The 24,074-nt window shown below is 50.7% G+C and overlaps 10 protein-coding genes and 1 non-coding gene across 11 annotated transcripts; 5 read left to right on the forward strand and 6 right to left on the reverse strand.

The window, feature by feature from the left end:
- Positions 1 to 371: 371 nt before the first annotated feature.
- Positions 372 to 875, forward strand: ASPVEDRAFT_683715 (uncharacterized protein). The gene is made up of 2 exons (XM_040815983.1): positions 372 to 571; positions 630 to 875. Exons 1-2 carry the CDS (start codon positions 445 to 447, stop codon positions 773 to 775), a joined length of 273 nt encoding a protein of 90 aa, XP_040668343.1. The 5' UTR covers positions 372 to 444; the 3' UTR covers positions 776 to 875.
- A 118-nt stretch (positions 876 to 993) lies between these two features.
- On the forward strand, positions 994 to 2,790 carry ASPVEDRAFT_84074 (putative ubiquitin C-terminal hydrolase Ubp8; the record flags this gene model as incomplete). Its single annotated transcript, XM_040817492.1, has 7 exons — positions 994 to 1,045; positions 1,108 to 1,320; positions 1,374 to 1,481; positions 1,532 to 1,860; positions 1,917 to 2,345; positions 2,399 to 2,602; positions 2,668 to 2,790. The coding sequence occupies 7 exons, from the start codon at positions 994 to 996 to the stop codon at positions 2,788 to 2,790; spliced, it is 1,458 nt and encodes a 485-aa protein (XP_040668344.1).
- A 119-nt stretch (positions 2,791 to 2,909) lies between these two features.
- On the reverse strand, positions 2,910 to 3,775 carry ASPVEDRAFT_683894 (uncharacterized protein). The gene has a single exon (XM_040815985.1). It carries the CDS (start codon positions 3,647 to 3,649, stop codon positions 3,155 to 3,157), a length of 495 nt encoding a protein of 164 aa, XP_040668345.1. The 5' UTR covers positions 3,650 to 3,775; the 3' UTR covers positions 2,910 to 3,154.
- On the reverse strand, positions 3,694 to 4,566 carry ASPVEDRAFT_42086 (40S ribosomal protein uS14). Its single transcript, XM_040812501.1, has 5 exons — positions 4,511 to 4,566; positions 4,405 to 4,428; positions 4,117 to 4,159; positions 3,979 to 4,035; positions 3,694 to 3,771 (listed from the first exon to the last, which is right to left on the reverse strand). Exons 1-5 carry the CDS (start codon positions 4,546 to 4,548, stop codon positions 3,763 to 3,765), a joined length of 171 nt encoding a protein of 56 aa, XP_040668346.1. The 5' UTR covers positions 4,549 to 4,566; the 3' UTR covers positions 3,694 to 3,762.
- Positions 4,567 to 5,583: 1,017 nt separating this feature from the next.
- Positions 5,584 to 7,593, reverse strand: ASPVEDRAFT_29151 (Ytp1 family protein; the record flags this gene model as incomplete). Its single annotated transcript, XM_040810196.1, has 4 exons — positions 5,584 to 5,763; positions 5,828 to 6,523; positions 6,581 to 7,242; positions 7,317 to 7,593. 4 exons carry the CDS (start codon positions 7,591 to 7,593, stop codon positions 5,584 to 5,586), a joined length of 1,815 nt encoding a protein of 604 aa, XP_040668347.1.
- Positions 7,594 to 10,095: 2,502 nt separating this feature from the next.
- On the reverse strand, positions 10,096 to 10,174 carry ASPVEDRAFT_t95. The gene has a single exon. It is a non-coding gene; the product is annotated as a tRNA-Thr (tRNA).
- Positions 10,175 to 11,017: 843 nt separating this feature from the next.
- ASPVEDRAFT_42091 (acyclic terpene utilization AtuA family protein) lies at positions 11,018 to 13,430 on the reverse strand. Its single transcript, XM_040812502.1, has 7 exons — positions 13,269 to 13,430; positions 13,145 to 13,219; positions 12,917 to 13,095; positions 12,209 to 12,858; positions 11,931 to 12,131; positions 11,737 to 11,876; positions 11,018 to 11,677 (listed from the first exon to the last, which is right to left on the reverse strand). The coding sequence occupies exons 1-7, from the start codon at positions 13,324 to 13,326 to the stop codon at positions 11,085 to 11,087; spliced, it is 1,896 nt and encodes a 631-aa protein (XP_040668348.1). The 5' UTR covers positions 13,327 to 13,430; the 3' UTR covers positions 11,018 to 11,084.
- A 279-nt stretch (positions 13,431 to 13,709) lies between these two features.
- Positions 13,710 to 15,728, forward strand: ASPVEDRAFT_42092 (uncharacterized protein). The gene is made up of 2 exons (XM_040812503.1): positions 13,710 to 14,772; positions 14,834 to 15,728. The coding sequence occupies exons 1-2, from the start codon at positions 13,828 to 13,830 to the stop codon at positions 15,641 to 15,643; spliced, it is 1,755 nt and encodes a 584-aa protein (XP_040668349.1). The 5' UTR covers positions 13,710 to 13,827; the 3' UTR covers positions 15,644 to 15,728.
- Positions 15,729 to 16,662: 934 nt separating this feature from the next.
- On the forward strand, positions 16,663 to 18,700 carry ASPVEDRAFT_84078 (uncharacterized protein; the record flags this gene model as incomplete). Its single annotated transcript, XM_040817493.1, has 3 exons — positions 16,663 to 17,728; positions 17,783 to 18,216; positions 18,281 to 18,700. 3 exons carry the CDS (start codon positions 16,663 to 16,665, stop codon positions 18,698 to 18,700), a joined length of 1,920 nt encoding a protein of 639 aa, XP_040668350.1.
- Positions 18,701 to 19,137: 437 nt separating this feature from the next.
- On the forward strand, positions 19,138 to 21,417 carry ASPVEDRAFT_84079 (uncharacterized protein; the record flags this gene model as incomplete). The annotated part of the gene is made up of 4 exons (XM_040817494.1): positions 19,138 to 19,185; positions 19,235 to 19,365; positions 19,425 to 19,678; positions 19,727 to 21,417. 4 exons carry the CDS (start codon positions 19,138 to 19,140, stop codon positions 21,415 to 21,417), a joined length of 2,124 nt encoding a protein of 707 aa, XP_040668351.1.
- Positions 21,418 to 21,643: 226 nt separating this feature from the next.
- ASPVEDRAFT_53240 (uncharacterized protein) lies at positions 21,644 to 23,222 on the reverse strand (the record flags this gene model as incomplete). Its single annotated transcript, XM_040814765.1, has 7 exons — positions 21,644 to 21,665; positions 21,716 to 21,911; positions 21,976 to 22,356; positions 22,413 to 22,453; positions 22,509 to 22,807; positions 22,864 to 23,036; positions 23,093 to 23,222. 7 exons carry the CDS (start codon positions 23,220 to 23,222, stop codon positions 21,644 to 21,646), a joined length of 1,242 nt encoding a protein of 413 aa, XP_040668352.1.
- Positions 23,223 to 24,074: the final 852 nt, after the last annotated feature.

Genomic DNA, 24,074 nt, shown 5'->3' on the forward strand with positions numbered 1-24,074 from the left:
ACTGGATGAGCAATATTCCGATATATACGACCTGGTCGCAACACTGCCTACTCTCAGGCAGTGGAATTGGTCCCAATAAGGTGACACTGTATCAGGACGTTTCATGAACGTCGGTCAAAGCTTCCCACAAGCGTCGCTCGGGGATCCCTGCAAATACAAATACCCGGTCGCTTCGCAAATAAGCTTGCACCGGGTGACGCCCGAGTGAAGCGCAATGCAGATTAATTTGCATGTCAGGGATAGCGAACTCCACAATACCTGTACTGCATAATCCATGCAAACAGCATAGATTGTTGCCTACTAGCCAATTTAGCTTGAGATGCAGACCAAATACTACAACACAATCAAGACCATTCTTTGTTTCGAGAGATAATCGTAGAACAATGAGGGGAATGCGTATAACACCGTTATTTAAGTATAGTTCTTTATTCGCCATCGGATCAAATGCAGGCCCGATCTCTTATCGGAGCCGCATTCCTGGCTTCAAAAAGTTCTTTGACACTCACCTCTCCAGGTCCCTGGTTATCTACTTTGAACTCTCAAGGGAATAACAAAATACGGCTTGTATCTGGTAAGTGCGCAGTGCTTTGTCTGCAAAAAAGCTGAAATCTAACGCTCCGGTGTGGTAGTGTTCGGCCTCGATCCGACGGCGGAGACTCGACTCGACCGCGGACAACACCGTTATTCAACCCCAGACGTCACCTCCTCTTTCCAAGCGCCCACCACCATTGAATCGCATTACGTATTCGGAGCTGGACTCTATACTATGGAATGAAGATTTAATGCATTCAGTGTACTGAAACACGGCCTTTATCCATGGCTCCTTTGTGCCTGCTGGACTCGTGATAAAACCACCGACCCCGACCTGCAGCCTCGACAGCGATCTCCGAAAGACCTTCTCCCCGACCCGCCCTCGAGTCGCATCGCATACTGAGAGACTTCAACTCTTAAATATACTGTTTACCGGCGGAATTAATGAATTCCGCACCTGCAATGGCGACCGTTGCGTCCGTTTCTCTCCTTTCGGAGGCCGAGTTCGGCTGTGGTATGGCCCGCCATAGGAACCTCTTTCTTCTAATGTTCCTCTGAAGCTAACGTAAACCAAAGAACACCTAGCATCGCAACTCAAGAACGAGGGCCCCACCAGCAACCAGTTCAGAACCTCCTTCATCAAGGCCCATAATTCTTTGGGGCGTCGCGATGCGCCCAAGTCGTCTTCGCCGAGCCTTTTAAAACCAATGTATACATGTTTGACTTGCTCGGAGCCGTGTATGAATGGCGATCGGAAAGTTCACACCGAGAAGACTGGCCATCAGTTTTGTGAGTGGAATGGTCCTCTTATTGGCAACCCAGCGTAACTCATTTCTGTCCAGACATGGAGTCTAGGAGCCGGGCATTATTCTGTCAAGGCTGCGAGGATCTGATATATGATCATGGCTTAGAACGGTGTAGATCAGCTACACCGGAAAATAAACTACAAGGTGGGCGTTGGAGTTCGGATTTAATACATACACTAGCTAACTAGCTGAAGGCGCAAAGAAACGGCGTTTTAGCGAGAGTTCGGCGGACGAACAATATGTGAAGAGCAACGCAAATAGACGTCCATGTGCAAAGCAAGGTGTTCGGGGTCTGTTCAATCTTGGCCAGACCTGCTATCTGAACGTCATCTTACAAACTCTATTACATGATCCCATTCTCAGCACCTACTTTCTTGGGAATGGCCACCAACCGCACGATTGTACCGTTGCAGATTGCATTGGGTGCGCTGTTGCTGAAGCTTTTGCGGATTTCAACAGCATTGACAAGCCGGAGGGCTTCGCGGCACTCAATCTACTTCTAGCGTCCTGGCGCGCAAGCCCGGTAGGTTTGATATAGCGCAACATATAGACAGATGGTTGCTAACTTTGTTTCCTCAGACACTAGCTGGGTATCAGCAGCAAGATGCGCATGAGTACTACCAGTTCCTCGTTGACAAGTTACATACCAGCGCGGAAGGCAACCGGGAGAACCATGAAAAGGGTTGCGGTTGCTTCTTCCACCGAACATTCTACGGCAAACTGCGAAGCAGCGTGACCTGCGATAAATGCGGTAATGTCACGAAAACCGAAGACCCGATCGTCGACCTCAGTCTCGATGTTCAAGTCCAAGCAAAGAAGCGAGCCATGGGCGGCGGCACAGGTCCTAATGCCACGCCGACCCTTAATGGGTGCTTAGAAAGTTTCACCTCCCCGGAGAAGCTCATGGCAGGTGTATACAACTGCAGCGGGTGCGGAAACACACCCCAGAAGGCGACGAAGCAGCTACGGATCAAGAAACTCCCAGCGATCCTGTGTATGCAGCTTAAGGTACCAACAACTTGTCTTTGATAAAAGTTCAAAAAACTAACCTTAACCCGCAGCGCTTCGAACATACATTTGCCGTCTCAGAAAAAGTCGAAGGCCGAATCGACTTCCCCCTGTCAATCAATATGCTTCCATACACCACAAACCCCAACACCATCAGCGACGAATCCCAGTATACATACGACCTATCTTCGGCTGTCGTCCACAAAGGCAAACTCGACGCGGGCCATTACTATGTCTACTGCCGCCAAGGTGACGAGGTTAGAAACCCTTTATTTACTCTTCTACCTTTTTGATTCACAGTCTAACGCACGCACGCACGCAGTGGATGCTCTTTAATGACGACCAGGTCACACCAGTAACCGAAGCAGAGGTCCTCGGCGTCGACGCATACCTCTTATTCTATAACCTCCGGTGCTTGGCAAATGGCGGGCCGACGGCGTCGTAGCTGTGTCCAGGCAAAATAGAATGTCGACCAATTACTAGGATAAGAAAGGATATCTTGTTCTCTATACCATCTTCAGGGTGTAGGTGGGATTTGTTTCGTTTTCAGCGATTCGGAGTTGTTTGTTTGGTTTGCTCGTTTGCTTGCTTTGTCTGTCTGTCTGATTCATTTTATTCGGAGTTGGATTTTGTGGATTTTGACTTGAGGATGAGGTACAGTCTGAAAGTAGTAGTCCAGCATTTAGGTAGTCAGATGGATGGGGGGGGGGGGCCACTTAGGATTTCCCGTTGTTGAGAAATTAGACTACAATTTGTGACGATAATGTCCCTCTCTCTATTAGTATAGTACCTTTCCTTCTATTACTTACCTACCCGGCCACCTCAGTGGTAATTGGAAAGGGTCTAGCAGACGTACAAGTTGCCTTGTAGAGTTGATATACGATCCAACCAACATGGCCCAGCCTGACCTGATCCAGAATAGATCTGGAATGCTTTAAAACACCCATGAATCTCGAATCGTTCAACACCGACAACGCGAAACTTGTCGTACCGTACGAATAAAGTCCTCCGCCGCACCTATGGCAAAGATGATAGATAATAAGAGGAAGAAAAAAGAGGACCCTTGGTTCGTTGCTAGGAATTATTCTTTCAAAACAATTTTTTCCATTTCCATTTCCACGCCTTGGCCTCCCCCCATTTCCCAATCTCGTATCTAGATATCTTCGTGCCGGACCAAACCCAACCCCATAAACACATGCACCATCGATTGCATTGTTATTTTCGGACCCTTCGGAATTGCGCAGTAGCATGCTGTATTCAAGCAAATCGGGACTCGGAATCGGAATGGAATAAAATAGAATCATCCATGATATGGCTAGCGTGTACAATAATAACTGCTGGCGCTGGGATGGGCTGGTACTAGTAGTACCGAGCACGGATACGGAATCGTCATGACGGGAGTAGGTTGGTGATTGATTTATCGGTACTGGATTGCAAGGTTAGTTAGCGATTGTCTTGTCAAACCCTGTCTTGATATGCACGTCATGTCCATAAGATCTTCGTTCCCATTCCCTTCTCTTCCAGGTCAAGATCGCAAGCAAGAATAGAAATATTCATGCGCGATCATTCACCCCATCATATCCCGGCGCCAGACAAAGCAATAGACAAGCGAAGAAAGGCGGGAAAAACCAACCTTGAAGAAACCAATGTCGGCGGCCTTCTCACGGAAGCACTGACGGCAGATGTCCATCTAAACCAAAAAAAACCCGGTCAGTTCTGCATATCCCCAAAAAAAAAGTACAGTTCCAAAAGGGTGGGGGGAATTCCATACCCCGTACTTGCGGATCAGACCAGCGCGGTGGGAGCAGACACGGCTATCGAAGAAAACATCGTTAATAACCATTCCATTCGATCGATCCAATTTGCAGATTCCCGGTTCAATCGAGTTCAGCCCAGTTCAATCCATTTTCGAGTTCAATATCCATTCTCCCTCCTCTTCGCTTCTCTCTTTCTTTCTTGCTTTATTCGATTTGTCCACCCATCGATCCATCCATTTCATCGAACTCGAAAAAAACCCAGGGAAAAGGCAAAGAAACCAGGGGAAAAAGGCAAAACACACCATTGACGGGAACCCTTGCCGTAACTATCCAAAAGACACTCGTTAGCTCATAATCCTTTCTCAATCAATCACTTCCAGGGAATCAAGTATAATCGGGGCCACATACGAGCGAGGACGGCTGTACCACACAGACTCGTGAGTCATCTTGAAGAATCGGCGAAAGAAAACGTCGGGGGAAACGGTGTTGACACGAGGGGGGGTTGCTGTGATGGTCGTCGGCGTCGGTCGGCTGGCGTTGAATGGGACGGAAGTCGAAACGAAAAGCGTGCAGTTTAGGGTAGGGCTTTGGCGGGAATTTGGTGTTGTGGGTTTTTGCTGAGTCAGTGGGCTGGCGGGCGCTTGGACCAAGTCGGTTCTCGCTAAGGACCGGATGGGGATTGGAGGTCATGTGACATGACATGGAGGACTATAGGTACTATAGGCCTTTCTACAGTTGATTCTGTAGTCTTTTGGAAATGAGATTGATGATGGGGAATTTGATGGAAGCAAATTTTGATAGTTTGATATGAAAGGTAAGCAGCTGCCCGTATTTCCTTCCTCGCCGGTAAGTACCGTTTAGAAAGGCACGAACCGACCTCGACCAGACACCAAAGTACTGTCTGCTTACTGGGAAGATAAACCATTGAGTGGAGACAAGGTAGTTAATCTAACAAAGTTTTATATACTAGGTACCGTATGGTATAGTATCCAGAACATAGGCAATGTTAAATCAAACCACATCATTATTCACATCCATCCATCAAACATCATATCAACAAGCAAGTAACATAATCAGGAAACAACAGCAGCAGCAGCAGCAGTAATAGAAGGGACCTGGTTTACAAGCCATCCATCTGATCCATATATTCAGCAAGTACTTACCAAGTAGTAATACTACTTGCAAGGATCTAGATACACTGTGCACATGGTACACCACGCCCGAAATCAACGGTATAAAGGGGTATAATACTCTTTTCCAAAACACCACGCGACATGATAGTTTCAGTCGCGGTTGAAGGGTTTGCTCAAACAGAATGGGGAGGGATAAAACACTCATATCCCGGAACGTAAATAACGCTCCAGATGATACTTGGCGAGTGCGACACCCCAGCGACGAGCCAAGCCAAACAAGCAAGTCAGCTGGAAGTGCCGTATGGATATTATCATTATTCGGAGGCAGCGTAATTAAGCCGTAAGCGATTAAGCCGGGAAGCGGAAGGGAGCAAGCTGAGGACGAGCCTTGCGCTTAACTGCCCAAGCCTTGATGGAAATAAGGACGATTTCGCAGGCCATGATGAAAGCCGTGAAGCCCATGCCGACGGTGAAGGTGAACATTGCGTCGAGTTCGTAGAACTCGATTGATTCGACGACGTTGCGGGTCTAGATAGGATTAGATTAGCCTATGTTTAATTAAGTTCCTGTTAGTTGTTGCTGGTTGACTTACGCTTAGCATGAAGATGAGACCGCCGGCAATCAGGCAGAACGATGCGACGATCTCGGTTGGCGGGCGAGAAGGCAAGTACGAAGTTGGAGGCTTCAGGTACATCAGGACATAGGTCATGGCGCGGGCCAGGGCGAAGCCAATAAGCATGTTCCCCCATTGCTTGTGGATCATGGTCGAGGTCATGCTGTTCTGGTGGTGAGATCCCATCATCATTCCTAGCAAGAGGATGACCAGGGCCGGCATGGGGTTGAGCGAGACGTCCTGGGTGTCCGGGGTGCGCCAGGAGGTGTGTCCAGACTCACGCGCTTCGAGGGGAGACGGGGCGCGAATGATGGTACTGTTCAGCCAGTTCTTGACGTGCCTCGACTCGAAGAGCATCCCGCATAGACCTCCGCCGAAGAACATGATGGCGATTGAGACGTGCTCGAAGTCGGTGGGGGACCAGGAGCCGCCGCTGTTGAGGTTCTCGAGGAAGACATTGCTCACGCCGTAGGAGAAGATGACGGCTGATTCTGTGAATTCGCCGCTGCGGATCTTTGCCTTCCATCCGACAATCTCGCGTGGGGGCTTGACGTTCCAGGCCCAGCCTAGGTCTGCCCAGCAGCCCATGAAGCGGCCGAGGGTCAAGATTCCGTACCAGAAGAAAATACCTCCTTTAATGAAGTGCGCAAGACCGTTGAAGACCTCTCGGCCTCTCTGTGATTTGTCAGTACAAGCTCACAAAACCATTAGAACCTAAGCAGGTAAACATACCATGATACCGCCATACGTCACACCACCAGTAGCGATAGCAACAAAGCCAAACGGCAAAATCACCCGATCAATAACATGATACAAAAAGTCGAGGACGCGAAGCGCACGGCCAGGGACCAAAGCTGGGACACGACGGGCAAGAAAGCGATCAAGGACACGGTTAGCCATGAAGCCACGAGACTGCGTTCCCTGCTCAGGGAGCTCCTCCTCGGGCTTCACAAAGCCATCATCATAGTCATCCGCGGGCGACGTGCAAGACGAGCTCGCCCGGCTATGCAGCGAAGCCGTGTTCCGCTCCGTGCCCTGCCCGCTGTCCCTGGACCAGCGATACTCATGGCGGATACCAGCAGGCAAAGCCGTCGGGCTCTCGGCCATCTCGTCGTCGGTGGACACGGGGAGGAACTGGGCGCGCTCGTAGGCGTCCTGCTCTCCGTCCGTCTTCTCGCCTCGACCAGCGTAGGCGAAGATCAGCGCCATAACGACCTGAATGGCGATGACCAGGGTAGCGATCCAGCCGATCTTGTGGTGGGCGTTGTTCACGTAGAGATCGGGGGTCTGGCTGTTGTAGACGATTCCGACAAACAGACCGACCGCGTTCACGACGAGGAAGGCGAATTGCAGTAGAAGCGCCAGGCGTGATCGCGCGATGCTCAGCATGACAGCTGGAATGGGTCAGTCGCGCGCACGGTTTGAGAGAGAGAGAGAGGGGGGGGGGGGAGAGAGGGTCGGTTCTTACCTGCTGGTAACACAAAGCACCATGCGACGACCATGAGCGCAATGTGCGCCACGATCCAGCCTGTGTATTTCCCGTAGGCGAAGTAGCTCATGGGCCCGTGCTCAGCTGGTTGCATTTGTTCCGGGGAGGACGTGTTCATGGCATGCCCGTGGCCCATGTCCATGTCCATGTCCATGTCCATGCCATGACTGTGCGCGTCATCGCCGTGGGCGAGCGCAGTCGCGACAGAAGCTAGGAGGAAAGCCGCCAGAGCGGCGCGAGAAATGCGCGGTAGCATGGGCTGGGGAGATTATCTATTAAATGGGCGCAGAGGCCAGAGAATTAAAGCTCCCCAAGTCAATGGAGAGCTGTCGCTAATCTTTTCCGAGCTCGGCGCAGCAGCCCGATGTGAATGTACGGTGTGCGGAGCTCTCGGAGGTTGGAGGAGCCTCCGTCGTCACTATCGGTCTATAGGGCTGAGAGCGCAAGTATACGGCTCCTCTGGAGGGGAGGGGGGTTAGCGAGGGGACGAGGGTGAGAGCGTAGAGGGAGGGGAAATCAGCAGCTCCAGGAGAGGGCGCTGGGCGTCTTTTATTCAGTTCCAGCTCGACCTTGCTGTCGAACCGGAACCAGGCGGGGATAGCACAGGAGGAAGCACTGGAGCATGAGGCCTGCAGGCGAGGCCGTGGCAGTAAGAGCGCGGCGATCCTCGGCCTGTGCGCACTCGCAGTGGCTGGATGTTGGAGCCATGTTTTCGGAGTTATTGTTCCTCTGCACGTTCTCCAGGGCTATTCTCATATTTCTCCATTCTATTATCAAGCATTACATATTGCCTCATCGTATGAGATGTCTCTACTGTCGGTGTCCGAGTGGCCAACGTCAAGCGGTCATACGACTGCGTTGCGGTCTGGCCCTTAAAATAAAATTAAAATTAAAAAATATTTCCAAAAGGAAACCAACAATCGGACCCAAATCGGATCGGACACTCGGACACTCGGCAGAGGCAGTGACTTCAAGGACAGGTCATTTGAGTCTTGGACTCTTGGTAGTCTGGACGATGACCTCACCCAAGCATAAGATCCCTGTTATGTGCCTGGACAGCTCAACCTGCTAATTAGGGCCATTTCCATCACGGGCTCGACACTGCGCTGTCCGGCTGTCAGCTCGCGGTGGTAGCATTAAGCACCGATCGCTGCCTAGCTTCTTGTCGCAATCACCGACTAAAAGCCGAACTACACTGACATCAAAAGACAGATACATGGGTATGATGTCTTTTCAGCGTTTGCACCCTGCGTTTGCAACTTTGCATATATACCCGATAGGGCTGTTGTGGATACAGCCCGCGGACTATGAAGACGACCTCGCGGAGAGTCAGATCTGACCTGCCTTGTGCGACAACAGCAGGCATCAACAATTCAAAGTTCAATCCAACGTGTCTGACGGCCCCTGCCACTGGTCAGCTTACGGTATACTTTGATGGCTTTGCATGGGGGCCCAAGGCTCACACCGTATTCTGAGGTTCACACACGGTCGCAGCAATCACCGAGACACTAAAACGACATTGGCAATTCATCAGCTCGGACTCGGGGGTCTGGAATCCCGTCTCCAAAAATTAGAAATTAGCATGAAATATTATTTCCTCAGAATCTGCCTTACAAATGGCACAGGCATAGCGCCGATCCTTCTTTTTAGCGCCAGTGGCAGCATCCGCGCTCTTCCGCAGCAGAGAACCATTGTCCACTCTTACGCCCACGCACCAGCCCCCATCCCGTGGATGACCAGCATTGGGTTGGATAATGCATTCTTATTTGCTCTGACTGGGTTTCTTCCCGTGCGGTGGCATGACTCATCGGTCTGGATAGCCGATAGTTAAATATCTTCCATAGTCGAGACGGCTGGAATGCAGTGCTGTATCAGCTGTACACCGTGTACTTCCCCGCATGCATCTCCTCCTCCTCTTCCTGCACACCGTACTCCATATCTGCTGATCAGTTGGCAATATGTCGCACAGTATACCCGCTGACCAAGCCAGAAATATCACCAAGTATACACATTCCAGACTTCCTTTTGTTACGAGGGAGATGAGGATACAGAATCTAGTAAAGCCGTAAAGCCGTAAAGATGAACGGGTCACTTGGACAGCCGGTGGGCCCGGTGGCCGACACAGCCGGCCAATCCGAATCTTGCCTGATCGAGCAAAAGACGTTGTGCCGTGAGCCGTGCAGGCGCTTTCTTCGGATTTCGGAACCTTTTTTTGCTCTTGGCATCCATGCATTCATTGGCATAATTAATATTGTCTGTGCTTATGCCCTGGCCTAGGATCCCCACATCAAGGCACGACCGAGGCATGCTAGACTGCTAGTATATGGTAGTCTACCAGTAGGTTGGGATCAATCAAAGACGTCTGTCGAAATCCAGTCCGCCCAATCTCGAACTATACATTAGTCAACTAGAGATATAGTCTCATTTTGGTGTAAAAAAAAAAACTGGGCCTAGCTCGGACCCTGCGTCTGTCACTCGGCGTACTTTATAGGAGAGTCTAAGACTTAATCTTGACGAAATAAAATCCCCAGCAATGGCGCTCGCTTGGTAACGGATGGCTGGATTGCCGAACAGCTCCAGTAAACGGTAAAATCTCAGGGACATCAATAGTACTCCCGTCTACTGTGGGTACGACGTACTACTACATGTTATACTCAAACACCAGTCGACCACCGATTTCAGGCGTTTGAAAAGCGATATGTCCCCTCTATTATGTCACTGGGGATATGGGAAAAAGGTAAGGGGGAAAAAACTATCTCGCCAGCGCCAGGACTCGAACCTGGAGCTCCTCTTAAAGGCGTACCCAAGAGGTGTGTTGCCGATTACACCAAGCCGGCTTTTGTTATGGGAATCGGGGTTGACGATAGTGAGGAGCTAATAAAGAGAGTGAAATCTCCTTTTACCTCAGGCAACCTTGGCCAGAGAGACGATATCGAGAGGGGGGACGATATGAGAGTATGGCATAGTAAGCGAGAAGTATAAACTATATTGACCCTTTCTCAGTATACTGTATCCCATCCAATAAGGATGCGCAAGTGGGGTGAGTCATGGGTGCTGAGAGCAGCATCATTTCAAGAATTAATCAGGAATAATTTTTCGAATCACGGGGGCGGCCACCTTAAATACATATATCATAAAGGGCGGTAAGCCATCGACGAAACGAGACGAGGGGCACAAAAAAGCCATAAAATACGGCTCGTTGCTCTAGCAGACCCACATCTCTTCCATTCTCAGAGTGGGCCAGCGGACCCCGAGTAACAACTGTGGTATCGAACCAACTGAGAATAATATTAGAAATGCCAACATCCTTGCGAAAAATAATCTCCGAGCCTGGAGGAAATGAGTCCCGGTCGACTCCTTGCCCGCTTATTCTGACAGGGATCGTGGTCCTGTTCGTCATCTAAGCGAGCTGGGGCTGGTTATTGTAAGCAACCTCCTGGCATTATTAATCCAATTAGTTGTATGATTACCAATGTATAGCTTCTATAATCTCTACCACATAGAGTTCTCTTGGAGTACTAACTGATCATAGGGAGTTAGTAATATCTCTAAATAATTAACCAAAATTAACAGAAAGGTCTTATAACATCCATTATGCTCCTTCGCTTGTCGCTAGCTCCAGGATATAGAAATATAAACAGGCCTTCCGTAGTGGTGTTTAATGATAATTTATATAACTTCCCAGGTTGACTTTGTAAAGTTTCCATAGTATCTACACTATATATTTTGGTGTACTTGTACTAATGTCTATATCTTACTCCCCCCAAGCCCAACAGGCCCCTCAACAACCCTATCCCGAATAAAATCCACAAACCCCTTCCCAAACCCATCCAGCCTCGACGAACTACTCACCCCCCTACCCAAAATCCCATAGACCACAAAATGCACCGCCCGGATGCGCGGGAACTCCACCCTCTCAATGTAATAGCTTTCATCCCAATCTTCCCCAATTAGCTCCCTCATGCGCGATATCGTCATGTACCTCCGCAGCCAAGACCAGTGCGCGGCGCTATTTGTTGTCGGGAAAAGACCGACATTCAGGTTCCCGCCTTTATCGCCTGAACGGCCGAGGGCGAGGGTGCCGAGGCGGGTTGGTTTTGCTTTGCTGCTGCTATTGTGTTCTGGTTCTGGCTCTGGTTCTGGGTCGTAGGATTCGCGGACGTTAACGATATCAGCGGGAGAGTACTGCGGTGGATGTCCAGTGTCGAAGCTGCTGATTTTTTGAGGGCCGTCGATGAAGTTTATCGTCTCGTTGATGGATGACTGGGCGATTACGGCTGGGTAATAGGCGAGGAATGGTCGGGGGATGGCGGTGCGCATGTCTAGGGCTGTGTGGAAGCCTGGTACGGTATTAACGTTCTGGCTTGACGGCCAGGATTTGGGTTCGCAAGGGACATACCGGAGAAATGCTTCAATGAGATGTCTCCCAAGGCCTTGGAGACTGCAAGCACCGAGGCTACGTTGCGAGATGCAGCGAATACACGTAGGTATGTCGTGCTCTCTAGCTGGGAGCGTGGGTTTGCGGCCGGGACTCCAACCCTAGTAGATATAGTTAGTAGGTTTCATTGGAGGTGGATGATAGATAACAAGTACCTTTGAAATTCCAAAGTCTCAAGATCCTTTGCAGCATCCGCCGAGATGAAATGGCGGAGCTGCTTCTCGAAGAGATCCCATTTCGCTGTCGCGGAGCCCGTTGCGTTGAGGAGGAGCTGGGCTTCGTAGCCGCCATGGTAGAAAATGGCGCATTTGGTCGTTGGTGGTGGTGGGGAGCCTCTTATGCCTGATACGCGTACCCTATAAAGTAGTGCTTGTCAGTTAGAGTGATACGGTTTGAAAGAGCAGCCACTGCCACTGCAGCGTTAAGTACATACCTATCCACCCCCGCATCTTCAATCAAAATGTCCTTAAGATGCGCACTAACATCACTATTCAGATACGTCGTCCCCTGCAGCTCATACAAAAACTGACACCGGACCGTATCAACATTCACCATCCCGCCAGTCCCGGGGTGTTTCGTAACAACACAAGTCCCATCCTGATTAATATCCGCAATCGGAAACCCAGGAACGACCAGGTTGTCCAGGTTATACTTCGCCTCATCGTCAAAGCCCGCGAAATTCCCACCAGTCACGTACGCCGAGCACTCAATCAGATGGCCTGCAATCAATGACCCGGCAAGCTGGTCATAGTCCGTGGCAGACCAGTCGTGCCAGAACCACGCTGCGGCGATTACGGGGCTTGCGTCCGCGACGCGTCCGCAGATTATGATGTCTGCTCCGCGCCGGAGACCGTCGACGATGCCTCGGGCACCGAGGTATGCATGGGCTGAGACCATGGGGGCTGGCTTGCCGCTGTTATTATTAAGAAAGGCATATGTGAGCCCGGACGGAGCAGCAGAGGGGTTTCCGGAGTCGAGATGGCGCAGAGCGTCTTTTGTGCTGGGCATGTTGGGGCCTAGGGCTGGGTACATGTCGTCGCCTGAGAGGTAGGCGACGCGGAGGCTGAGGTTTTTCTCAGAGACCTACCATAATTAGCATAGCACTGGAGAGATAATGTATTTATAGGATGGAGTTGCTTACCAGTTGCTCTACTTTCAGCGCGAGGGCTTTAGGGTCTAGAGCACCACCGTTAATGACAACCCGGATTCCCTTTTGCGCGATTACGTCGATTGTCTGCTGTAGTCCATGCCATGCTGTTGGTTCATAGCCTGGGTGTTTCCCTTCTCTCCATGCTTGTGCATTGTTGGCTAGATTGACCTCTGGATATAGAGTTAGCTCCCTTCTAAAATCTACTAGAGGTAAAGGTACCTGCAAGATAATCGCCGGTGATGAAGTCGACATCGCCTAGTGTCGCCTGGCGGTACATTTCATATGCTGGATCCCCTGTACTGGAGATTAATACCAAGATACTGAGTTAAGGATTCATGCGTACCATGATAGCCGGAGCAATTGGCTACCCGTACGGGTCTGGCTTCGACAGGGCGCGGCATTTGTAAAGAAGTATTTAATCTGGTTGAATATTGCAGCTTTCGATGAGAAACACTACTGTTTCAGCCGACATCATTGGGATTCTCTCCCATTAATACCAATTGAAGATGAAGGGGATGACGATGTCGGTGAAGATCCCGTGGGCCGTGGACGACTGGCCCGTGGGCCACGGAGAACTCATCATCCACTCCACAAAGGTATGGAGTCTGATTTGCGGGTGCCCTCTTAGGGCATCCCATTTGTTGCACTGCCTGCGCGAGCTGCAGTCGATCAGTGCTTAGCTTTAAACTATGATGTCGATTCAGCGAGGGGTTGTCTGATTGACGACCCCACGGGCCGTGGATTTTCAGACCGAGGTCGAATAAGAGCTGAAAACACTCCTCGACTCAAGGTAAGGCTGGCTTGCCTAAAGTAAGCGAGGGGTGTTCACCCATTTAAAGCCCGTGCCATTCCCTCAGTCATCCTTCTCATATCCCAATCCTACCCAACACCATCAGATTACAATGCCCACCCACGAAACAACACCCGGCGACGCCATCTACGGACCCGGGACATTCATCGACAAGACTGTCCTCCCCGTCCAAGATGATGCAAGACGAGTCTTCGAGCTGCTCGCTTCCCAAACACCAGGATTCACAAAGGACAAAGCTGCCTGGGAGACAGTGAGCTTCTCAGGCAAGCCCACGCACATGATCCCGGGCCCAATTAAGAGTCCTGTTGTAGCCTCTGCTCTACACGGAATGGCAGGACTTCTTGCAAACGAACTGCTCGAGCTCCGTGACGGGAAAAAGAACCGTACAGTGAACATCGACACCGACCACGCAGGCCTCTGGCTCGGTTCTGTCTTCACGACATACATCGACGGTGTAGATACATCCGGTCTCGCGCGCACAGGCAAGCTACGCGCCTTGTTCCCGCCAGAGCAGGACTTCGACCAGGGGTTTGGGAGTGGGATTGCCGGCCGCACGACGGCGATATACCAGACTAAAGACCCGAAGGTGTGGTACCAGCTCCACGGGTCTCTGGATGCAAAGAAGACACTGGAGTCTATGGGAATCGACCCGAGTGTGGAGTTTGATAAGCCGCAAAAGTACTACGACTATATCCAGGAGTATGTGAAGCAGTGGAGCCCTGATGAGCTGGAGATGCATAACGTCCGGCACGGTCTCTGTGGGAGTATTTGTTACACGCCGCAGGGGTGGAGGGAGACTCAGATGGGGAAGATACTGGCAAGACATCCGCTTGTTAATGTTACAGAGGAGACGTATGCGAAGGATACGCCGGCGGTCCCGATTGCTGCGCCCAAGGGGCAAGATAAGCGGCCTTTAGCTGGGATCAAGGTGCTGGAGATGGTGCGGATTATTGCTGGGCCGCAGATTGGAGTTACCCTTGCTTCGTATGGAGCGGATGTGATTAGGGTCAATTGCAGCAGACTGGCCGATCTTAGTGTGAGTTGCCATGTAACCAGTGGAAGACGCTGTATTTTATAGCCAGTGACTGACAGAATAGGTCCTGCAACTCGTCCTCAACGCCGGAAAACGGACAATCGACTTGGACATCACCAAGCCCGAAGACATGGCCCAACTAAACTCGCTACTTGCAGACGTCGACATCTTCATTCAAGGATTCCGCACAGGCTCACTAGACAGAAGGGGCCTGGGTCTGCACAACCTGCTTGAACTCGCAGGCAAACGCAACAAGGGAATCATCTATGTCTCCGAAAACTGCTACGGCCCAGACGGGCCCTTCGTCGAGCGCCCCGGGTGGCAGCAGATCGGCGACGCCGCATCAGGCAGCTCCTATGTCATGGGCCGTGCGCAGGGCCTAGAAGAAGGGAAGAGCGTGCTTCCGCCTCTCCCCGTGTCTGATATGATCACTGGGCTTGTTGGCGCGGTGGGAGCCATGCTAGCCGTGCGAGAGCGCGCAGTCAAGGGCGGCTCGTATCACGTCAAGAGCTCACTGGTTGCTGCTGATACAATCTCATTGGAGGAGGAGGTCGGCCTATATCCGCCGGAGGTTGTAGAGGAGACGACACAGCGGTTTGGGTTCCCGCCGATTACGCCGGACCAGTTTGTATCTGAGGTGCTGATCGGTGTTATTGATGGGTGGAAAAAGGGTCTTCCTGGATATTTGGACGAGGACTCTGAGCTTATGACCACGTTTGAGCAGGGGACTTGGGGCCGCCAGACGCTGTTGAAGCCTGTTGCGCAGCTTAGCGAGGATGAAGCGACGCCGAGATGGATCACGCCGCCGGTACCGCACTGTCATCATCCGCGGGAGACAACCTGGCTGTATCATGAAAATAGATGTTATTTGTAGCTGGAAATATCGACTGAGTCATGGTAGAGTTTCCGAGGCGAAGCGAGAAAAACAGAGCTTTCAGCCCACGTATAATAGGATCGTCTGATATAAGGTTATTAGTAAATGTCAGGTTGAGAGGAGGTAACTGGTAAAAGGTTTGCTCACCTACCGTCAAGTTCAAGGTTCTTGATTCCAGGCTCCTACAGGAACATAAAACCAATAGAAGCCCACGGGCGTAATTATGGCTTCTGGGATCCATGATCCAGGTACAACGAGCCGGAGAGAAGTTCCCTCTGGATCAATCCAAGTTTTCTTCTTAGGGCTTACGGCCAGGTACACCGGCGGGTGCACCCTTTAAGTTACTTTGTTACGCGCAATCAGTTTCAAAAAGTTAGTTAGCTGCCCCAACCAAATACCTTGATTGTTCCTGGCCTGATCCATGGTTGCATTTACATGCGGACAACCAGGGGCACATAACAAGGGCGACACCACTTGCTAGATGAAGAGGATAGGAACAGTTGTTATTCTATTCTTACTGCACTGTACCTTTGACAATCTCAGTGGAGAATAAGGAACACCGGCTAGTCTTGACAATGGACAATAGTCCCTGATATCCATGTTTGGTCCCGAGTGAACAGATGGAAGTTCTGACCGGAGCAGCTCCAATCCCAGCTCTGCACTCGTAAGGTTGATTAATAGAGCTTTCAGCTACCAATGGAATGTTAGCCAGCTGCTATTGTCCGGCCATGGAGCCATGAATCGTCGCCGATTGAAGGTTCATGACAAACAATAGAGAAAAGTATCAATAGAGAAAGGCATTCAAACTCTGAGCCTATCTTGACTCATTTTCTTCACTGTGTCGGCTTGAAGCTCAGGTATATAGCTCTCCAGCTTTTTCCTTTCCCTCCATCTTTCTCCAAGCAATCTCTACATCTTTCTCTTGCCTACAGGTCAAGAAGTCAACAAGACATCACACTTGTGCAAATTCGCCTGAGCAAGAAAGCATTATCATCTTTCCCATAACCACCATAACCACCATGGCCACCCTTATGCCCAATCCCCTAATTTGTCCTTTTTCGCCGACCGAGCTCGTGCACGCTTCGGCATCTTTCCAGCCACGACCAAGGACTCTCTTTGACCCGAACCCTCCACCTACTCGGGCACGGAGGTCGGAGGGCTCATCCACAGACACAGCCCCAAAACCCGACGCAGACGGCTTCATAGAGAGCGACCTCAGGGCTGGTGGACCAAAGCTGTGCGAGCCACCCTGTGAGACGATCCGAAAGCTCCCAACAGGCCTCAAGAACTATGATCTTTTCCGAGGACCCGGATCGTTCCAATTGATGACCAAGCTCAGCGACATATGTCGAGACGACAATGTCAGACCCGACCACATGGAGTTCTGCGGTAGGCGCTCCATGTACGAGCCAGACCGCAACCCGATTGTTACTCTGCTCGTCGTTGCGAAACGCAATAATCCATCCCAAGGAAGCTGGACTATTGTTAGCCGCAAGCTCTTCCACTACCTTCGGGGAAGTGGCATCACCGACGTGTCAGTGGAGATAATGGACGAGAAATTTGAAGAGGATCCAAGAATCCATGCCTGTGTCCAGAGCGACGCCATCTTTCCTATCTGGAAACAGGTAGCCCTGCAGATATTCCACAACATTGATCGCAGGGGCATCTTCACAATCGGCTGTTTCCGGATTGGCGACGACAATGACCGTCTTAAATGTCCGCCAACCATCCTCTTGGGCGTGGACCGCGCAGTTAAGCGGGATTGGAAGCCGGTTAGGGATACAATAGTTGCCATTCTTGACAACAGAGGCCTGCTTAACGTCGCCGTTACGATCCAAAAAGATAACAGAGTGACGAGGCGCGGAGGCATAATAGACGACCAAGGTGTCGCGGTTGAGGACTGTCGCAAGGATCCAAATCTCGGCACGAGCCTGAGTCCATGGGACAGGAAGGATGAACACGGAACGCTGGGCGGATGGGTAGACGTCAGAAACCCGAAGAATGGCGTATGGTCTACGTTCGCCATCACATGCGCGCACTGTTGCTTCCCCAGAGAGAGTGCTGTCTCCGAGGGAGACCGTCAAGGTACGTTAGGCTCTGCAATCGTTCAACGAGGGCGAAAATCTAACATGAACTCAGTGGTTCAGAACTGGAAGCAGCAGGGCGTTCGCATCCACGATGAGCACAAGACTCGCCTCCTGCCAGTTGATTCCCCGAGCTATCGGGACATCAAGACTAAGCTTGACCTGCTTGCTAGCGAAATCGAAATGTCTAAGTCAAGGAAAGAATACCAAGAAGTGGAGACGCTCAACTCCAAGGAAGATTTTGTCATGCCCTTCTTGGAGAGCACATGGAGAGACATCTCGGCAGCTATTAATAGGCGCCAGAAGGAGCGTCACACTATCAAAAAGTTCCTCCATGACAATGAAAACGGCTCCAGACTAGGGACAGTGTTCGCGGCTTCTGGTCTGCGAGAGGTGACATCCACAGACAATCCCAATTCGCTCTCTATTCGGGACTGGGCTCTTGTCCGAGTGGATGGTGGACGGGCAACGGGAACGAACACTTTCAAGGTAATCCAAACCAAGTTCTCCATTGAGATCGGTTGCTTGTTGCTAATCGGATGGCTTCACTTAGAGCCCACCAAAATCCCCGGTGGCAGACCTGAGTCAGCTGAAGAAATTCAGCTCCAGGCTCCCTGCGTTAGATGATAAACTATTCAAAATCGGACGCGCAACGGGCTACACAGACGGAAAGTACGGAAACTTGGTCATCTGCCATATCGCTACCAAGATGGTTAATGGAAAGAAGGAAGATGTCCCAACCTGGGAGCATGTTTTGCTGAGCGATGGGAGCGGAAAGGGGTTTAACCCTGTCGTTGACCCTGGCGACTCTGGCTCACTTGTGTTCGATGAAATCGGCGTTGTCCTAGGAATGATATTCGGAGGAAACGGTAAAAGTAATATTGGATACTTCACTGCAGCCCGCGATCTCATCGCCGACATCAAGCGCATCACAGGAGTGCAGGAGATCCGCCTACACGGTAGCGTCGACTAACCTCAAATGTCTCAACAACATTGCGTGGTCGCGCATGATTCCTTGTCTATACCGCGGCAGGTACTATGCAGTTCTTGAGCATAGTCTGAAAGAGCCATACCTTGTTGATAAGGGATGTGAATCTGGGCCGGCTTGATTTGGTTTCTGAATTGTATTTTAAGTTGCATCCATAGATTCCTTTTCGTCAGTTGCGTGCAGCCTAATCGAATAGAATCTTCAAGTATCTGGAGTTGATTTTTTCTGATGCCGGAGACGCTTTTGCTTTGGATAGTAATACTTTGACGTCTGTCGTGACGACGACGGGTCAGGGCGGTATTATTCACGTGATGCCGCTTCGGCCAGTCGGATGAACTTGAATCTTGAGCAGATTCCATTCCATCGTCTCAACATATTCTCTCAATATTTATCCAGTGTGTCTCTCTTATATTCTTGAAGACATGGATGAGACACAGTCTTCCCGGGTCGCAAAACGGCGCCCAGCCAAGGTGAGGACAGTTGAATGATCATCGTCTTGGACATGTTTGATACCTGTAGGCGTGCAACACCTGTCGACGAAAGAAAGTCAAGTGTGACGGGAAACGACCGATTTGCTCTTCATGCATGATTTTCAAACTTCCCTGTGGTTTTGAAGATGCCGGGAGTCAGCCCACTAGTCGCTTCACTCGGTGTGTTGAATTCGTTTGATATGTTTCAAGGCAAGGAGAATTAATTCGTTATTCTCCAGTGCATATGTTGAAGAGCTAGAAGAGCGCATCAAACAAATGGACGAGCAACTACAGCAGCTGCGGCGGGGTGGACGCCCGGAATCACCAACCTCTGTGGATACTACTAGGCCATCTGGGCTTGATCGTTCTGAATCAGAGGAAGCCATATTTTCTGCTCCTCGAGCTCCTGATGAGAGTTCCTCTGACAGTCCACAGAACTATGACCGGCCGTCGTATTTCCTTCGAGCTCACGATGGCAAGATGCGCTTCTTTGGTAAGTTCTTCACCATGACATCTGAATTATCTGATTGACATGGCTCAGGGGTGTCCTCTGGATTTGGTATCCATTGCTCTCGGGAAGCTAGTCAGTCAAAATCTGGACGGCCCAAGCTAGCCTGGGGAAATGTAGCCAGACGTAATGCCACCCAGTGGCCATTAACAAACTGGGTTCCCCGAATACTCCAAGACAGCTTTGAGAAACGTATCACTCAGCCTCTGCCGTCAAAAGAGACTACACTGGCCCTAGTGGCTGAGTATTGTGCAACCTTTAACCAGGCCATCCCACTGGTTGATGATACGTCACTCACGCAGTTGGTAGAGAGGCAATTCTCATGGAACCCGGACGAGAGCCCTTCATCGTGGGTCTTGATCAACACTGTCCTTGCCTTCTCTTACAGGGGGAGGGCACAGTCATCGACACACGAAAGTAGCGACTACTGGAGGATGTCGCTAGGCCATATTAAAAACGCTTTGAATGTTCTGGTCGACCTTTTTCTTCGCAATGCAGATCTTGCCGCCGTTCAAGGACTATTAGGATTAGCTTTGTACTTTCAGGGCACACCAAATGCCCAGGCCCTGTTTATGCTTGCGGCATCAGCAATGCGCCTGGCTCATTCGATCGGGCTGCATAAAAACACCACTGCTGACTTCAGTCAATCTGAGATTGAAGAGCGACGCCGGACCTTCTGGATCGCATTTACTCTGGACGCTGATATCTCCATGCGTGTGGGCCGCCCACCGGTCCAGGATATGGAAGACTACAGTACACCCCTGCCATCTGAAACACCACACGACGGTAAAGGCATCATCTCGATCGATGGAACCTCTATTAACTTTTTCCGCCTCCTTACACAATTTGCCATTATCCAACGACGTGTCTACCGGCATCTCCAGACGGTGGTCGTCGCCCGGCAACCCAAAGAGACTGCTCTTGAGTCTGCAGAGGCGTGCGAAAAGGCCCTTTTGCAGTGGAGATACTCGTTCCCTGATTTATTACAGCCTCAGAACCCATTTCTGTCCAAGCCTGACGCCCATCTACATGTATTGCGCTTATATCTTGCGTATCATTGCTGCTACGCCAGCCTCCGCCAGCTCCCTCTGGTCTCTTCCGCTCCCACATCCCAGGAAAATCTCACAATTGTTGACAAGGATATAAGCGCGCTTTGCCTCCGCTCGCTTGCCTCTGCACGGTCTGCGCTGCGCTTCCTCCCACATTTACGCTTGCTCGAGTCTAGCCACAAATGGAATGTACTCTACTTCTTCGCCACAGCATCCGTGGCCCTATCATCCGAGATCTGGATTCACCCTACGCACGAGCTCGCCAACGATGATTTAGCCATGGCCCATGAAGTCGTCAAGTTCTTTACGGCCGTTTCACATGAGGAGCCCGGTACATATGTCGATTTTATCTTGAGCGTGTGTTCGGATTTAGAGGTTTCTGCCAGACGGGCTTTTCACGAGGCACGTATCGCGCCAACTGGAACAGATGACAATGTTGCCGATATACCTGGCAATGTTGACATTACGGGGCAGCAACAGCAACAGCAGCAATTTGCCAACTACGCTGATAATAATGGCGGTCTTTTCAATAATGATCCTGCTGGGCTTCTTACTGACCCTAACGGTGACTTTCTCAACTCGCAGTGGTTTGTTCCTCCGTTTTGGAATTGGCAGGATATGGTCATCGGCGTGCCTGACTCGCCTGAAATGAATAGACGGACGGATGACTTGTGAGGGTTACGATAAATCATGGAACCTGTCTCTGTCTCTGTCTCCGTCTCTTGTCACTTGGGTTTATTTTGTAATAGTACTGAGATGTATAACACAGAGTATAAGTTCATAACTGAGGCGTTAAGAGATAAAATCATCAACCATAATGGCTAATGTTTACTAGCCTGGCCTACTACCTTCAGAATATCCATTGATTTAAGAGCGACGACTATATCTGACACACTGGGATCTACAACTTCGGCACATCAAGCCTACACCACTGTTAGCATCCCACAGCAATCAAATAAAGGAAAGAACATACTTTATATGGATACTCTTCGGCTCGGTATACTCCAATAAGCCATATTTACCCAGCTCCCTTCCCTGCCCACTCGCCTTGATCCCTCCAAAAGGCGTTTCAACCTGTGGCAGGAAAGGCGAGTTCACAGCAACACCACCGCACTCAAGCTGGCTCGATACCCTCAACGCCCGGTCAAGATTGGACGTATAGACCGAAGCTGGACGCCGTTAGTTTCCGGCAGCCATATTTCTAGAAAATAAAACAAGAAGAGAGAAACAAACCAGCAAGCCCATAAACCGAATCATTTGCCAATCCTAACGCCTCCTCCTCGCTCCCAACCGTCTGCACAACCATAACCGGCCCAAAAATCTCCTCTTTCACAACAGGGCTGTCCGGATCCGGATTTACAAAGATAGTCGGCTTAATGAAGTATCCCTTCTCGCCCTTCTGGCCGCCACCCGTCAGCAGCGTGGCGGTCTTCTTGCCAATCTTGATGTAGGACATGATCTTGTCGAACTGCGCCTTGTCGACGATGGGGCCGTACATTGTTGTAGGGTCGAGGGGGTTCGAGCCTAGAGTTGCTTCGGCGTTGGCGAAGGCGGCTTTTATCCCGGCGAGGAATTTATCTGCGATGGTGTTTTGGACTAGCACGCGGCTTGTTGCTGGGTTGTATCAACATCATCCATCTAGGAATTCTAGGGCTTTCTGAGGGACTTACCAACACAGACCTGGCCCGAGTTAAACAAGAACCCGCATACCCTAAATATAAACATCAGCTAGGGCATAGGAACAGGGTTTCCAGAAAGAGGCATACCCCCCTAAAGCCTTCTCAATTTCCACATCATCAAACACAATAGCAGGGCTCTTCCCACCAAGCTCCAGCGTCACCTTCTTCAGATTACTTTTCGTCGCAAGATCCTGCACCGCCTTGCCACCACCCACAGAACCAGTAAAGCTGATCTTCGCAATTTGGGGATGCGACGCAAGCAGTGCCCCTGTATTCGCCGCCCCATTAAGAATCTGCACCAGACCAGCCGGGAATCCGGCCTCAGCGAAGAGAGCACCGAGTGCCAGCGCTCCGAAGGGAGATTTCTCGGAGGGTTTGAATATGAACTGCACAACCTTTAGTATTACTCCTGATGCTAGAAGTGTAGTTTAAGGGGGCATACGGCATTCCCCGCAGCAATGGCAGGGGCAATTTTCCATCCGATGTACATGAATGTAGCGTTCCAGGAGGCGATCCCGGCGCAGACGCCGAGCGGTTCATGACGCACGATCTTGTAGACCCCGTTATGTTCAGGGAATGTGTCGCCGTTGATTTTGCCAGCCCAGCCGGCGTAGTCTAGACATATCAGTATCAACTGTCGAATGAATTGCATTCAGGGGTCCTGGAATTACATCTGTAAACCTCGACCATATGGGCAAGATCAAACTGCATAGTCGGGGAGACGGGCTTTCCGGTTGGCAGGGACTCGAGGGTGGCTAGACGCTCTGCATCGCGTTCAACAAGGTCCGCGAATTTAAGCATGCATGCTTGCTTTTGGGCAGGGGAGAACTGGGCCCAGGAGGTCTTATAGGCGGTTGTTGCTGCTGCGACAGCGGCGTCGATATCTTCTTTGCTTGCGGCGTGGGCAGCGTGGGGGATTGGGGAGCCATCGTAGGGGTTTGTGACAGAGAGCCGGTCGGATGTGTTGCTGTCGACGTACTGTATTTATTAATATTAGTATAAGTCATAGAAGAAGTTGAAGGGCATGTACCTGGTTGTTGATAAAGAGCTGGGTCGGGACGGAAGTTAGGGCTGAAGACATGTTGGGTCAACCGGCAGCGTTTAAATTAGAGAAAAGACGCAAAAGCAAGCAGAGTTGTTCCAGAGGAAGATGAGATGTTTATAAGCGGAATACTTAATATTGTACTGCAGGTGTTGCCAGTGTAGTTTATCAATGGGGTGGAATAATTCCGAGCTTCCGCGGCCGTTCCGCACTGCCATGGACTCATTCCGAGTCTTTATATCCCCAGTTGGAGTTAACAGTCGACCGCATTATCTCCAGCAGAGCGGACTCCACGGACTCCGGGGCTCATCCCGTTGGCTGCGAAATAACAAGCCTGTCATATTCCTGGATTGGAGTTAATGAGTCGACCGCATTATCTCCGGGCCAAGAAGGCTCAAGCTCATCCCATTACTGGGCTAGAGTCCAGACCATGTACGCTGCTTAAGCAGCATGACTTCAGATTCCACCTAATAAGAGGCAGGCCAGTGTTTCACAGACCAGGCAAAGGCTTGGTCCGTTCGTCATGTCAGTCGATTCGGCGGGGATGTGTCCGTGCACGAACACCACCCAACGATACGGGCGCTGGGCCGTCGATTGGCGATCAGATTGCC

Source organism: Aspergillus versicolor (assembly GCF_001890125.1).
Source record: "Aspergillus versicolor CBS 583.65 unplaced genomic scaffold ASPVEscaffold_5, whole genome shotgun sequence".
Taxonomy (NCBI): domain Eukaryota; kingdom Fungi; phylum Ascomycota; class Eurotiomycetes; order Eurotiales; family Aspergillaceae; genus Aspergillus; species Aspergillus versicolor.

Coding starts and splice junctions, on each gene's coding strand:
- ASPVEDRAFT_683715 (XM_040815983.1), top strand. CDS start 445: ATGCAGGCCCGATCTCTTATCGGAGCCGCATTCCTGGCTTCAAAAAGT. Junction 572..629: donor CAAAATACGGCTTGTATCTG/GTAAGTGCGCAG, acceptor CCGGTGTGGTAG/TGTTCGGCCTCGATCCGACG.
- ASPVEDRAFT_683894 (XM_040815985.1), bottom strand. CDS start 3,649: ATGATTCTATTTTATTCCATTCCGATTCCGAGTCCCGATTTGCTTGAA.
- ASPVEDRAFT_42086 (XM_040812501.1), bottom strand. CDS start 4,548: ATGACTCACGAGTCTGTGTGGTACAGCCGTCCTCGCTC. Junction 4,429..4,510: donor TGGTACAGCCGTCCTCGCTC/GTATGTGGCCCC, acceptor TCTTTTGGATAG/TTACGGCAAGGGTTCCCGTC. Junction 4,036..4,116: donor GTCTGATCCGCAAGTACGGG/GTATGGAATTCC, acceptor TTTTTGGTTTAG/ATGGACATCTGCCGTCAGTG.
- ASPVEDRAFT_42091 (XM_040812502.1), bottom strand. CDS start 13,326: ATGCCGCGCCCTGTCGAAGCCAGACCCGTACGGGTAGCCAATTGCTCC. Junction 11,877..11,930: donor GAGACTTTGGAATTTCAAAG/GTACTTGTTATC, acceptor TATATCTACTAG/GGTTGGAGTCCCGGCCGCAA. Junction 11,678..11,736: donor CTCATTGAAGCATTTCTCCG/GTATGTCCCTTG, acceptor ATACCGTACCAG/GCTTCCACACAGCCCTAGAC.
- ASPVEDRAFT_42092 (XM_040812503.1), top strand. CDS start 13,828: ATGCCCACCCACGAAACAACACCCGGCGACGCCATCTACGGACCCGGG. Junction 14,773..14,833: donor GCAGACTGGCCGATCTTAGT/GTGAGTTGCCAT, acceptor CTGACAGAATAG/GTCCTGCAACTCGTCCTCAA.